Source organism: Schistocerca americana, chromosome 10, assembly GCF_021461395.2.
Source record: "Schistocerca americana isolate TAMUIC-IGC-003095 chromosome 10, iqSchAmer2.1, whole genome shotgun sequence".
Lineage (NCBI taxonomy): Eukaryota > Metazoa > Arthropoda > Insecta > Orthoptera > Acrididae > Schistocerca > Schistocerca americana.
This window is the reverse complement of record NC_060128.1, coordinates 167,021,585-167,037,198: the sequence shown is the minus strand read 5'-3', so window position 1 is coordinate 167,037,198 and position 15,614 is coordinate 167,021,585. Positions and strand designations below refer to the sequence as shown.

Here is a 15,614-nt window from a genome sequence, read left to right as displayed (position 1 = left end):
TTTTGCTTACCCTGTATCTCTTCTGACACCGTCACGCGGGACAGCGCATGCTGCTGAGCCCGGATGTCATCGTAGAAACAATGCCTCTGGCCTTGCACCGCGAACGGTGGGACGGATTTGCAGTACGACGGTTCTTATCTGGGACCGTCGCTGGCAGATAACTGCGCGTAGACACAGCTCGCAGGACTAATTACCACTCAGTACTCAGCCGTCTATCTGAGGACCCGTCAGCGAGCATGGACGCGGGTAAGTACGAAGCAGCGCTCTTACGCGACTGCAAGAAAGCCCAGGTGACTCCCCAAGAAGGGTAAAAGGACACCCGCAAAATTGCAGACCAGTATCTTTAACGTCCGTTTGCAGCAGAATTCTTGAGCATATTCTAAACAAAATCCATCGAGGCAGAAACGCTTCTGTTCGCAAATCAGCACAGAATTGGCCAGCTAGTCCTTTCCTCGCACTGAATCTAGTGAACTATCGATGAAGGGCAACAGGCAGATTCCATATCCCTGGATTTCCGCAAAAAGGCTCGACACAGTGCCCCTCAGCGAACTGTTAACGAAAGTCCGAGCATATGGAATAGGCTAGAGGGCTTCTTAAGTAATAGGACCCAGCACGTTGTCCTCAACGGCATGTGTCCATCAGATACATGGGTAAAGCCAGGAATGCCCAAGTACGTGTGATGGAACCATTCTTTCTCTCTATGTATTGCACCAACAAACTCTGCGATGCTTCGCAATTCTATATGTCGTAATCTCCTTCTCCACCCTCTCTCTGTCCACCTCCTCTCTCTGTTCATCTCCTCCTTCTCCTCCTCCTCCTTTCTCCATGTCCTCCTCACGCTCTCTCTCTCCACCTCCCGCTCCTCCCCCTCTCTCTCCATCTTCTCCTTCCTCCTCTCTAGGTCCATTCCCTCTCCCATCTCTCTGTCTCTCTCTCTCTCCCCTTCCCCTTTCTCCCTGACTGTGAGGGTTCTTTATTGTTACTGCCAACAAAACCTTGATAAGGTATTGAAGCCACTTAAGTAGGCAAATCCATTGCAATCATTGGTATTCGCGGTAATGGGGACCTCTGTAGCTGCTGGATCTGTCAAGATAGTAGCTTCAATGTCAGTATTTCGAACAGTTTTGATCTGCGATTGGGTTGAATTGCTATGCTTCAGACGATTTAGGTTCTGTGGTAGTATTCTAATCATAAGCCGATAAGCCATAAATATAACTAACCTATTTTCAGTTAAAACCGACTGCGAGGAAGGAAACAAAACAGTACATTTTTGTGTGTACAATTTTTGTTCTAAAATTACATACGCGAAGAAAGAGTTATATCGGAGAACAAGTCATCTAATGGTTTCAATATCCCGCTATCGTAGTTAAAACTGAATGCGAGAAAGAAAACGAAACTACACATATATACAGAATTTTCTTTCTTACGATCAGTTTCAACAGAAAACCTGTACATTGTTGTTTAAAACAATATGTAGCCTATTCTCGATTGAAAGTTATAGGAGTATTGTGTAAAAATTTGAACTAAGTTGGTCAAGAACTTTTTGAAATTTCTTGTCATAATGTGTCTTCTCTCTCTCTCTCTCTCAACTTTAATAGTGACATCTACTTATTCACAACTCGTACAAATTAGATACGCGTTTCAAAGTTTTACTGGCCCTCAAAGTAGTCACCAGCATTGTGTATAACCCGTTGCCAGCGATGTGGAAGTCGTAGGATACTCTTAGTAGTGCCAGTTGTGTTGACAGTTCGAGCGGCGCGATCTATTGCCCGGCGAATTTGTAGCAGTTCTGAAGCAAATGCTCTATATAGGGGCCGCCGCTTGCGCTAGGAAGTCAGTTCCGGCGAGATCGTATACCAGCACTCTCACCTGAAGATGGCGGCCAGTTGGGCTGCGGAAATATTCTGTCAAGATGACGTTATGATCCGGCCGCACACCCGAGTAGAATGTTATCAATTATTACGCCGGGAAAGCCTTCGTAATCACATAAGGCCACTTACTTCATTCAAAAACTCACACATTAAAACTATAGGGTACTTCTCGTTTACCTAGAATCACAGTAAAAGTAAAGGCAAAAAGCATCTTATTGTTAATATGGATTTATATCAAACGAAAAAATATTTCTTTTGTATTTTATTATCCGACTTCAAAATTACAACATTCTCAAAAGTTTTGGAATCCCTGGAACCGATATCCTGCGAGTATCAATGTCGATAACAGGCAAAAATCATTCGATATCCTCGATCCCCGGGGTGGATGAACTTTTTATATGCACGATTAATTTCCTACGGAAACCTCACAGCGTGGATCCTTCCGCACCTGTTCTAAGTTCTAGGGGACTGATGACCTCGGATGTTAAGTCCCATAGTGCTCAGAGCCATTTGAACCATTTTTGAACCACATTGACGACCACCCTTCTGTTTTTTAGCTACTAGTGACTCGAACAGAAGTTTAATGCACATTTTTAAATTTCAGTATTTATCAATAGGCATTATGGCATCAGAAGTATGCATTTCTGTGGTAGAACTGAAAGAAAATTTCGAATAAGAATGCAATTGAATCAATGATTTGGAAAAGGGGTCACGTCCACTTCCTTTTTCAAATTACATTTACCAGAGATACTGATATTTGTATCTGTATGCATCGTTTGGTATAACATGGGACACGTCCCATCCATCAACAAAAGTGCTTGTCAGAAGGGTATTGAGATACAGAAGAACCATGTTCATATAAACAAGCATATAGTGGATCTGTTCCAATAAGAAAGAAGAAACTAGACGATGTAAAGAAAATTCTGCAATACATACCTGACGAGCAGAAACCATTTTAAAGCATGGTTTGTATAATACAGCCTACTGGTTGCAACACGATTTTACTTTAACCTGGTTTCGGCACCTGCTATGAGTGGCTGCATTAGACAGTCCAAACAGTTACTTGTAGTAACAGGTGAACAAATTTACGAGTAAAACGCTCTCGCCATATAAAATATTTCATCAGAAGATAATATTTAAACCACATAAAAATTACAGAGACTGTAACCGACGAAAAATTGATAATTGTCAGCATATTCCCCAGTGATGATCGGCAGAGAAAAGGGACTAGTAATGAGAATCAACGATAATAATGCTTGGCTACTATCTTGTCAATCCATAATTCGCCAGACAGCCCTTTGTGTAAAAGTTAGTGTGACTCTGAAAGATATGATGGACATGTGATCTAGTTGATTAATTTTATGAGGTCTAGTTCTGTCCTCCAGCACAAACGGGTCAAAGAGTTTACATCTGAGTGTGATTTGGCGCATTCTGTCTTACTGCAGCACAGCTGAGTAAACGTCAAATTTTTGGCAAATAAAAGCAGTAGTAACCTCCTTCTTTGACAACATGGCTACACACGAAGCAACGAAGCATTTGGAATTCCTAGCAAATGAGCGCAATATGGTAGCTGCGACAGCCTTGGAAAACATTCCGAAGTATTTAAACGCGCTCAGTACTAAGCGACAAGGAAATAGGAAATTAATATGTGATTTGATTAAGTGTGTCTTCTTTCCGTCGAAAGCTGGGTAACTTTGAAAATACATTGCAATTCGAGAATTTATCCACTAGCCAACAATTCTTGAACATAAAAATAATCCTGAAATAGACATTGCAGTATTTTCAAATTTTATATCCGATCTTAGGAACGAATTTGCAGCAAGATTCTAAGACTTCGCAGATATAGAAAGTGATAGAGAAGTTGTCGCGATTCTTAACATCGCCTTTTGAAGTTTTTCCGGCGGTAGAATGGACTGATGAGGTTGCGAAGTTGTTCTGGCTTTCAAAGCCTTTACTCCAAATGGACTTGCAGGAAGACATTTCCTTGAAAACGTATGAAACTGCATTTGCCGAGGAATTTTGAAGTTAACATGTCCCAGAGAACTACGGAAACTGAAAAAATATAGCCATTTACCTGGCTACAATCTTTGGCTCCACATATGTTTATGAAACATGAGTTTCAAAAACGAATTTTTTGAAGAACCGGTATCGCTCAAGATTTGCAGCCACCCACCTTGAAGACACACTATGCATAAGCTTCTCGCTGTGCGAACCTAACATTAAAAAAATGGTTGAAGATTGTAAATGTAGTTTCTACCATTCAATTTTATACCATTTTGTCTATCTGTTGTATTTTACATTATTTTTGAACTACAATTAAAATAAAAATTAGTAAGGAATATGAGTTTGTTTTTTGGATCTCGATAAAAATTTCCGTACGTATCCGGACCCCACCTAAAATTACTTGCCGACCCTTGGACTCTATACGGTAGTTTCTCGTTGTCGTCGCCGGGCATGCGTTGTAATGCAGAATGACACCATACTTAGTTTGGAAATATTTTTACAAATGATGTAGCAATGAAATATAATGCTTCATTGGCTAATGATTATGGATATATCTGAGAGTTTTATGAAAAAGTAAAGGAGGAAGGAAATTATAGTAACAATAATAAATTAATAACTTAACAACAATTCATTCATGGGATACAATAAAAACTCCTGTAGCCCTGGGTAACAGACAAATTAACAAGTTCTTCAAGGTCAGTTTACACTGTCTAGCACTGATTATTAGTAATGCCTAAATGGCGGTATGATTCCCGATTGCAAGATGACTACTGAGTAGAGTTTAAAAAGATTAGAATCGGTAAGAGAGTGCTGGTGATTTTTTTTTTTTGTAGTATTCAACCACTTTTCACATTTCGAGAACAGCAGCAAACGCTGTATGAACTAAGTTTTGTTTTATTAGCCTGTTTAATATTTTTTCTATGTATCTTGGAAATGAGAGAGTCGAAATTTTTCGATCTTTGTTCTATTTCTACGTTTATTACAGGAAATAATAGGAATAAAAAACCGAAAGTGGCTATTTCAGAAACCGGTTAAGTGGTTTTAACAGTCAGGTTAAACTGGCGGGAAAAACCCGGTATAACCTAAATCTGGTTGTCTCTGCTATAACCACTATCCCTTGGTCATCGCGAGATGGCCAACCGCCGAGGACGCAGACACAGAGGGCGCAAAAATTTGTCAAAGTTGATGTGTCAAATATTTACGTCAAAGAAATTTGATGGTGTGATAGGGAACTTTGCCAAATCTCGCCTACCGTGCGAGATGGCTCAATGACTAGCACACTAGACTCGCATGCGGGAGGACGACGGTTCAAACCAGCGTCCGGCCATCCTGATCCAAGTTTTCCGTGATTTCCCTAAATCGCTCGAGGGAAATTCCGGGATGGTTCCCTTGTAAGGGCACGGCCGACTTCCTTCCCCGTCCTTCCCTAATCAGATGACCTCGCTGTCTGGTCTTACCCCCCCCCCCCCTCCTCCCCGTAGATTTGATCATAAAAGTCGTTCTTCTTCTGTTCACTGCAATGCGAAATGTAACCGCTTTGAGCGCTGGCGTCGCTACAGCTATGTGGCGTCTCTGTAGTGTGTTTATAAAAATGGCTTCAAAGTTGATTTATTCCTTCGAATCTTTTTTTTTTAATAAACTTGCTTCAACTACGGTGGTGATGGTGGGAGAGGGGAGGGGGTGAGCAAGGGGCAAGGTGCATGCTGTTAATTGTGTGTTAATGGGCAGGTGAAATATGTGCATGCATGCAGCTTCATGTCCACAATCACAGCTACAGCCATTCGCCTCTACATCTGGAAACATCCAGGCAGTTTTTCAGCAAGCCGGAATGGAGGATGTGGTCACACTCTAAAATAAAATAAATTCTTTATTAAATTTCCATCCTACTATGCCTATTTTTGAACTCTGGACGCCAAAAGTTAAAAGTAGCTTCATCTTTTTCGGAAATTTTATTAATTTTGTAGTTGTTAGGACGCAAATTCCATTAAGTAAATTATTCAGAATTAAAAATAGTTCTTATTACTCATATAGTGTACTAAGCATTTATTTTCCTTCACATATTCCCCCTTAGGGCTTTATAAATTTCTGAAATTATTTTGGTTAATGTGCTATGTGATATTCCAGTGCTGTGTTGTAAACTAGACTAGCTCTCTCATATATCAAGAAATCACGGTGTCACGATTTGGTTGTCTTCTGCACATACAGCTTTTCTCGTAAGTAATTTATATATTAGGACTTGATGTCCTCCACTTGAAGCTCTCGTGACAAATCTCGCTGAATGCTTTTATTATCTCGACGTAATCCCTAGGGCTTCATCCAAGTACGTTTCCTTTTTTCCGCTGCTTTTCTTCCAAATATACAGTGCAAATGTAATACTAGCGCATAATAACAAGTTGTCCGCTATCTTGAAATTTGACGAAAAATATGACGACAGTGTAATACCCACGTCAAAGAACTTTGTCAAAGACATTGACGAATATTTGATCATATTTCTTTGTCAAAGAAATATGAGAATGTAATTCCGGCCCAAGAATTAACTGAGCGAGGTATGTTAAGTTCTTCTACCACTCGTGTTCCTATTCTCTGCCTGCGAGAAGAAACCTTCCCCTCGGCCCGAGACTGTAAACGTCCGCTGCTGTCACTGTGTGATTTCGTACAAGTAGATTCGTAAATAAATGACCACTACCGAACACGGGCATGCATCACATGGGATATATGTCAGCAGTGTAATCTTGCGCATAATAGTTCATGAATGGGAACGCTCAGGTAAGTTCGTAGATCCGTCGCGAACTAGGTCGCTCTTTCAAGTTTACCTCCGTCACGAAACCCAGAAAGACAGATCGCTAGCTCACTTTGCTACAGTTATTGCACGCGCTGTTTTGTTTGTTTTGGTAGTTTGTTTATATTGATTACTTTTGGCAATGCCTGTTTTGTTACGCATATTTTGGGTAATTAGACATCAAATGGGAAAGTAAGCCAGTTATTTATACAAATGTGTATAATTGGATATTCAGCTACTTTACACACAGTGGACTTATAGTATTTTAACTTTTAAATGGATTTTTTATTCATTCACTCATTCATTTATTTATTAGTCCATTGAAGAAATATTACTTACAAAATATGCTAAATGCTGTTATTTTGGCGAAGACTAATGTAGCTAGCTCGAGCCAACATTCAAGTGGATCTTTTCTTCGACCTAAATACTCTTCGTTGAGCTATTTATCGAGTTCGCGAATACCAGCAGCAAGTAGGTTATCTAATATGTTTTCTAGTTTCTTGGTCATACTCGTCTCGTATAGAATCCTTTGTATTTTCATTACTGTTGCTACTGGAACTAGTCGCAGGTGAGCGCTAAGAATACGATCAGTCATTGAAATTTCTCGACTCTCCCTCTGAAGTAATTGCACCCTACAGATTTTCTGAGGCGTTTGGTTGCAGCTCCAGAAAGTCTTTGGTTTCTGAATCCTGTCTATGTAAATCGGCGGTCTACATATAGAGTATATCATTCTCTATAGCTTTCTTCAGTATTGACTGCACACACACTATTTTTTTTTATTGTTAGAAGTATGTTTTTGAAGAAAACTGCTAATCAAGCTACAAAACAAAATAAATTTTGCAAAGTCACATTTCTACTGTAATTTTGTAGACTAGACTTAAGAAGGGCAAAACTCCTTCAGTTATCTCTCAGTCGCTTTCTTTTATAGTTAGGTCAGAGCGTAGAAGCGCATCCCTTGCCTGAATTGTTCGCCGGAATATTTCAAAAGTAGAATTCCAGCGGGTCTGGACTTCCTGATTGGGTTTGAGGACAGGCAAACTCATTTGCTGTATTTCTTTCATAGCTTCTTGTTGAGTTAGAGCTGTGGTTCCCAACCTGATTGCTATTAGACCTTAGATAGCCCCCCCCCCTCACCCCCGCCGTGAGTTGCTCTCGACACCCTCTCCCATATTAAACACACTATCACCAACTTTAGCACATAGCTAAACTATAGAATGAAATACTTCTCTCGGAACAATTTTATTTTTAAAATGGTGAAAGATGGATGGCATTTAGTGTGTGTGTGTGTGTGTGTGTGTGTGTGTGTGTGTGTGTGTGGTTGGTTGGGTGGTTGGTTGGGTGGTAGGGGGGGGGGGGGGTTACAATGAATGACGAAGGAATTCGAGGCACATTGCAAGTGCTACCAGTTGGACCTTACCCACTCGTCGCTTATTAAAGTGCCTAAGGGATGCAGCGGTCTAGGAATGCTATACAACAAATCAAGCAAATAACATTAGGGACCAGACTGCTACGGTCATCGGTCAATAACATTAGTAGTTTTATTTCTATAAAGCAGCTGGGCAGTACTTACCTTTGGAGTTACATCGGTGTCGAAAGTGACATGCAAACAGTAATAATCGTAATAATCTTCGCTATAGTCTAAGGCCGCCAACGGCGTTACCGCAGTGGTAACACGGGTTTCCGTCAGATCACCGAAGTTACGAGCTGTTGGTCTGGGCTAGCGCTTGGATGGGTGACCATCCAGTCTGCCGAGCTCTGTTGACAAGTGGGCTGTACTCAGCCCTTGTGAGGCAAACCGAGAAGCTACTTGATTGAGAAGTAGTCGCTCCAAAAATGGTCCTAAGCACTATGGGACTTAACATCTGAGGTCATCAGCCCCTAGACTTAGAACTACTTAAACCTAACCTAAGAAGATCACACACATCCATGCCCGAGGCAGGATTCGAACCTGCGACCATATCAGCAGCGCGGTTCGGGACTAAAGCGCCTAGAACCGCTCGGCCACAGCGGCCGGCAGTAGTGGCTCCGGTCACGGAAATTGACATACGGCCGGGAGAGCGGTGTGCTGACCACATGCCCCTCCACATCCGCATCCAGTGACGCCTATGGGTTGAGGATGACACGGCGGCCGGCCGGAACCGTTGGGCCTTCATGGCCTCTTTCGGGAGGAGTTTAGTTCTATAGTCAAAGATCAGACAAGTAACTGATAAGGATCACATCTAGTTGTTCTTGTAGCACGCTCCGCAAATACTTTCTTCTAATGTCAGTACACTGGGCCGATCTGAGCAGCCGAGGCTGTCAGTAGCGGCGCTTATATTCATTTCATGCAGGGGGCGCTCCTGGTGCGGCTCGGTCCTTGTCAGCGAGCTATTGGTGTAACGTCCCCTTAGAAAAATTAATGAATTACTGTGCTGATAAACCTCTTACGTTATTTGATTTTCAAACAGCTGAGCAGAACTGAACGTACTCAGACATTTCTCTCTTTAATTATTCTGATCAACACTAAACTGACACACAATATTTTTAGCGCAACGCAATCTGACTTTCAATAATCCCTACAAAAGAATGGCCCTGACTAACAATAACCTATACCGTTCATGAATCACTTACCTCACAAAAATCTTCGTTACTCGAACTATTGCAATACAGCGAGCGCCACTACTGCCAGCTAAATAAAGGATTCTAACTACTGAAGGCACTAACTACTGATAGGCATAGTTAGCAAATGAAAGATTTTGATAGAGAACAGACAATGTATTTACCTTAATAGTGCTCAAAAGTCATGATATCGAATATTACAAATTTACTCTTTCTGATGGACACACGTCCAGATCGTCCGCTCTCAAAATTCTGCCATCTCTCTTCCTACATCCACCACTGCTTGCGGCTCAACTCCAACTGCGCAACGCTACGCGCTGTTAACAGCCAACTGCCCAACACTAGAACAGCGAATATTTCAACAATGCCAACCAGCCACAGACTGCACACAGCACAGTCAGTGATTTTTATACAGAGCGCTACGTGGCGTCACCAACATAAAAAACTAAACAGCCTACTTACATTGGCTCACATTTCCTCACCGGCTTCTCTGCTTTTCTGTTCTTCGTCTTCGTTCGGCGTTTGTGGTTACGCCAGAATATCCCCGCCCCCCCCCCCCCCATCCCCTAGAGTGACGGACCGTCGTCGTGTATGGAGTACGACCACGGCGGGGGATGCTGGAGTGTGAGCGCCTCGACAGGCGGGAACCTGTGGCTGCAGGGGATATAAAGCTTCCGGTCGTAACCCCCCTCCCCCCCCCCCCCCCCCCGCATTCGGCCAGTGGCCTGGCAGAAACCTCCTCCGGAAAATGACCAGAAGGGTACGCGTCCACCTTCTGCTGCCATGAACCAGATGAAGAAGGTGGTGAAAGCTGCAGTGTGGGCGGGTCCAGCTCCATCGGTTGGACGAGAGGAGATGGAGGAGGCCAAGGCTTCGTCTCCACCGGGTCATCCCACGGTATCTACATTTACATCTACATCTATACTTCGCAAGCCACCCAACGGTGTGTGGCGGAGGGCACTTTACGTGCCACTGTCATTCCCTCCCTTTTCTGTTCCAGTCGCGTGTGGTTCGCGGGAAGAACGACTGCCGGAAAGCCTCCATGCGCACTCGAATGTCTCTAATTTTGCATTCGTGATCTCCTCGGAAGGTATAAGTAAGAGAAAGCAATGTATTAGATACCTCATCCAGAAACGCACACTCTCGAAACCTGGACAGCAAGCTACACCGCGATGCAGAGCGCCTCTCTTGCAGAGTCTGCCACTTGAGTTTGCGAAACATCTCCGTAACGCTATCACGCTTACCAAATAACCCTGTGACGAAACGCACCGCTCTTCTTTGGATCTTCTCTATCTCCTCTGTCAACCCGATCTGGTACGGATCCCACACTGATGAGCAATACTCAAGTATAGGTCGAACGAGTGTTTTGTAGGCCACCTCCTTTATTGATGGACTGCATTTTCTAAGGACTCTCCCAATGGATCTCAACCTGGCACCCGCCTTACCAACAGTTAATTTTATATGATCATTCCACTTCGAATCGTTCTGTACGCATACTCGCAGGTATTTTACAGAAGTAACTGCTACCAGTGTTTGTTCCGCTATCATATAATCATACAATAAAGGATCCTTGTTTCTATGTACTCGCAATACATTACATTTGTCTATGTTAAGGGTCAGTTGCCACTCCCTGCACCAAGTGCCTGTCCGCTGCAGATCTTCCTGCAGTTCGCTGCAATTTTCTAATGATGCAGCTTCTCTGTATATTACAGCATCATCCGCGAAAAGCCGCATGGAACTTCCGACACTATCTACTAGGTCATTTATGTATATTGTGAAAAGCAATGGTCCCATAACACTCCCATGTGGCAAGCCAGAGGTTACTTTAACGTCTGTAGACGTCTCTCCATTGAGGACAACATGCTGTGTTCTGTTTGCTAAAAACTCTTCAATCCAGCCACACAGCTGGTCTGATATTCCGTAGGCTCTTACTTTGTTAATCAGGCGACAGTGCGGAACTGTATCGAACGCCTTCCAGAAGTCAAGGAAAATGGCATCTACCTGGTTGAGCCCTCTGGCAGCTGCTGTGGCTGCGCTTTCCTCTGGACCCGTGAATCTGGGGAAAGAGAGACTGAAAGATTGTCGTGTACATGACAGAGTCGAAGTTGATTTTGATGGCGGCGCCGCAAACCATCTGGACCAGAAAGAAGATACGTGCAAGCGCCAGATCGACGGACGATCTCGCCACGCGCCCACAGTCTGCTGCCGCTAAAAACCCTGTAAAAGACAATGTCATGCGGCGCTAAGCGATACTTGCGGCCTTCCTTCGGCGCCGGATGCTGAAGAGGATGGAGCAGTGTGCGATGGCGGCGGCCGTGAAGCAATTCCGCCGGCAGTGGACCATCTCGTGGGTGCGAACGACGTGAGGCGAGAAACAGTTGCAATTCTTGATCCCTGGTGTGTGCGGAGCGAAGTTTGGCTATCTGCTGTTTGAATGTTCTGACAAAACGTTCCGCTTCGCTGTTTGACTGTGGATGGAATGGTGCACTAGTTAGATGCTGTATGCCATTACGCTCACAGAATGTTTCAAATTCATTTGACGTGAACCGAGAGCCATTGTCTGACACTATTACTTCAGGTAAACCTTCTAGGCAAAAAAATCGCCGGCCGAGCTGGCCGGAGGTTCTAGGCGCTACAGTCCCGAACCGCACTGCTGCTACGGTCGCAGGTTCGAATCCTGCCTCGAGCATGGATGAGTGTGATGTCCTTAGGTTAGGTTTAAGTTGTTCTAAGTTCTAGGGGAGTGATGACCTTAGCAGTTAAGTCCCATAGTGCTCAGAGCCATTTGAACCATTTGAGCAAAAAATCGATGACAGTACCTCAATCGTGCTACGTGACGTTGGCGAATTCAGTGGCACAGCAAAAGGAAACTTGCTGTACGAGTCTACCACAATCAACCAATGGGTATTCCAAACAGGACCTGCAAAGTCTATGTGCACAGGTTGCCATGGCGATTGCGACTTAGACCTAGCAGGGAATTTTTGTGGCGGAGCGGACTGATTTTCCGCACATGCGTGACACTGTGACGTCATCTGTTCTATTTGGGTGTCCATACACTGCCAAGTACAGTGTCGACGCGCTGTTTCGTACGAAAAATCCCTCGGTGTCCTTAGTGATGTAACTGCAACACTTCTTTTTGCAAAGCTTTATGGATCAACACACATGACTGTACAGTGTTATTTTGAACAAGAATCACACCTTTCTGTACAGCGAGGCTATGCCGACGTGGAAAATATCGGCGAACTACAGAGTTCATGCTATTCAACGAACGAGGCCAAGATGTGTGAATGTATATGAGCAAAAGGTGCAAATCTGTATCAGCTTCCGTGGCCTGTGCAATTTTCTTATAGTTCACCGGAAAAGATTGAAGCAATTCGGAATCCTGAGCATCGAAGTGACAACAAGACGCTTCAGAAGCGCCAAAGTCTGTATCAGGGCCAATCTGAGGCCGTGAAGGTGCGTCCGCATTACCATGCTTAGCTCTCGGACAATACACATTCTCGTACTGGAATTGAGACAACAACAAAGCCCATCTTCTCAATTTTTGGGCAGTTCGCACAGGAACCGGATTCGTCGGTTGAAACAAGGGCTGGAAAGGCTTGTGATCCGTTACTAAGCAGAAGTTTTTTGCCATACAAACAATGGTGGAATTTGGTGACACCACACACAATAGCCAAAGCCTCTTTTTCCATTTGTGAAAAGTTACACTGGGCTTTGGACAACACTTTTGATGTGAAAGCAATAGGCCGGTCTTCATCGCGAATTCTGTGCGAAAGCACTGCGCCGATTCCATAAGAGGAAGCGACAACTTGCAGTACAACTGGTTTGTCCGGATCAAAGTGAACTAAGCATCGATCACTGAGCAACGCGTCTTAAAGTTTTTGAAAAGCTGCGTGGAACTCATCTGTCCAAACAAAGGGGACACACTTGCGACGCAAGCGATGCAATGCAGCTGCAGTTTGTGCAGCATTCGGTGTGAACCGAATATAGTAGTTCATTTTCCCGAAAACTGACTGCAATTCTGTGACATTGCGAGGAAGTGGCAAATCTCGTATGACATGATGTTCGCTAAGCAAAAAGACGGCAACAAAAAAAAGAGCACAGAAAATATGTCACAAACAGCGCCAATAATTGTTTAAAACATGATGTAACATACAATAAATAAGGTAGTATGAAAGTATCAATATAAAACTATATTTCAAAAGACGAATTCTAAAAATGTAATAATGTTTTACTGTGTTTGTACAACCATACCATTTTCTGCATGTTTTAGATTTAAAAAAAAACCACTGATGATGGTGATATTTGTCGCCGAAACTAGTTTGGGGTAATAAAGAAATAAACGAACAACAAGGTGTTTTGCATCAAGGCGGACTCAATTTCTGATATTACTGTTTTTCTATACAAAACACTGATGAAATGGAAGAGTTCCCAGATGATATTAAAATCTCGTATGGCTAACAAAGGCGACTGAAGAGGATGTTCCCCTTCACTGCTTGTGACATGACCAAGATACTCCTGTCATTACTTCAGTCCTGCATAAGATAACACACGAAACAAAGCACGTAAATTTTAAATGTGATCTTGAGGTGTACGATCTGCTACTACAATATCGTCCAAATAGTTTGAACAGTTTGGCACTTGTGCAGTCAGCTGTTCCAAATACCGTTGGAAAATGGCGGGTGCGGAAGCACTGCCAAAAGACAAACGCAAATATTTAAACAAGTCCAAACGAATATTTACTACATACACTTTTTGAGATTCTTCATCGAGCGGTATTTGAAGATATGCGTCGGGCAAAGCAATTTTTGAAAAATAGCGTCCAGCGCCTAATTTGTCCATGAGATCCTCTGGGCGTGGCAATAGATAAGTATCAATGACAGTTTGTGGGTTGACTATAGACTTAAAATCAGCACAGAGATAAATGCGACCTGAAGGTTTGTGAGCAAAATCAGTGGCCTTGCCCACTGACTAGCTGATACGCGCGCATTAGCTCAGTTACCTTGCAATTCTTTAAGTTCAGCAGCGACTTTGTCCCGTAATTCAATAGGAACAGTTCTGGCCCGGCACAATTTGGGCAGAACATTGTCTTTCAGAGTAATATGCGCAACCAAATTTTTAGCTTTGTCTAAACCTTCAGAAAAGAGTTCCGGGAATTCTTTTAGAAAGCTACTAACTACACTGTCTTTTGCATTGAAAGAGGACACTGACAACACATTGTCCTGAATGTTAAAGCCAAACAAATCAAAAGAATCAAGATCAAATATGTTCTGACAGTCGCGTGATTGTAGCACTGTAAAAGTCACTGTTCGCGTGTGTGAGCGATACAAGGCAGGCGAAGTACATGTTCTGAGAACGGGAATGTCTTGTCCATTATAAGCCGTTCAAAAAATGGTTCAAATGGCTCTGAGCACTATGGGACTTAACTTCTGAGGTCATAAGTCCCCTAGAACTTAGAACTACTTAAACCTAACTAATCTAAGGACGTCACACACATCCATGCCCGAGGCAGGATTCGAACCTGCGATCGTAGCGGTCGCGCGGCTCCAGACTATAGGGCCTAGAACCGCTCGGCCACTCCGGCCGGCTTATAAGCCGTCATTTGCGTGCTAGGCGTGGGGAGTCTAACGGTTCATATGTGCGACGATTTGGTAATGTGACAGAGACTCTCGTGTCCAACTGAAATTTCGCACGTTTCCCACAAATAAATAAATGAAAAAAAAGTTTGTTGACTGACGTATCACTGACGAAACTGCACGCTTGCTAGTTGCAGACTTGGAATTTACTGCATTAATGACATGGACATTATAACGAGATTTCTATGAGTGCGCCGAATTCTTACATTTGTTCCACTGCAAACATACGGATTGCACATTTCCTTTCCTACCACAATCGCAATACTAAGCTTGCCAGGAGGGGCAGTCTTGGCGTTTGTGCCGGAAATAACAGCGTGGGCAAGACTTATTCTGTTCGCCTGCGTTTGCAGCCAACAGCGTCGTTTACTCGGCTTGCTTAGCGCAAGACGACGGTGCGGAATGGGGCGATCGCAGCTAAGGGACTCAACCCGGCAAATAGCTGGCTTTTCAAAAGTATGAGCCGACAAGGCACCGGAATCGTATTGATCTAGAATTTGCACTACCTGCTGAAATGATAGATCGAATTGCTTCAGAATTTGTTCTCTGAGTTTGACATCAGCCACATTGCATACTATCGCATCACGCAACATATTATCTGAATATAAAGCACCGCAAGCACATTTGAATTTACATTTCCTTGCCATACATTGCAAATCTGTTACCCACTCGCGATAAGTTTTTTTTTTTTTTCCAATGTAGGAATGGATACCTATCTGCCACCACATT

General features: G+C 43.3%; 1 protein-coding gene across 1 annotated transcript in view; it reads left to right on the top strand.

The window, feature by feature from the left end:
• The first annotated feature begins 236 nt into the window (after positions 1-236).
• The window catches only part of LOC124552336 (synaptic vesicle glycoprotein 2A-like), a 117,898-nt gene continuing 102,520 nt past the window's right edge, over positions 237-15,614 (top strand). Inside the window, exon 1 of the mRNA XM_047126606.1 lies at positions 237-246. Coding sequence (XP_046982562.1) covers positions 237-246 — 10 coding nt within the window. The remainder of the gene's footprint in view (positions 247-15,614) is intronic.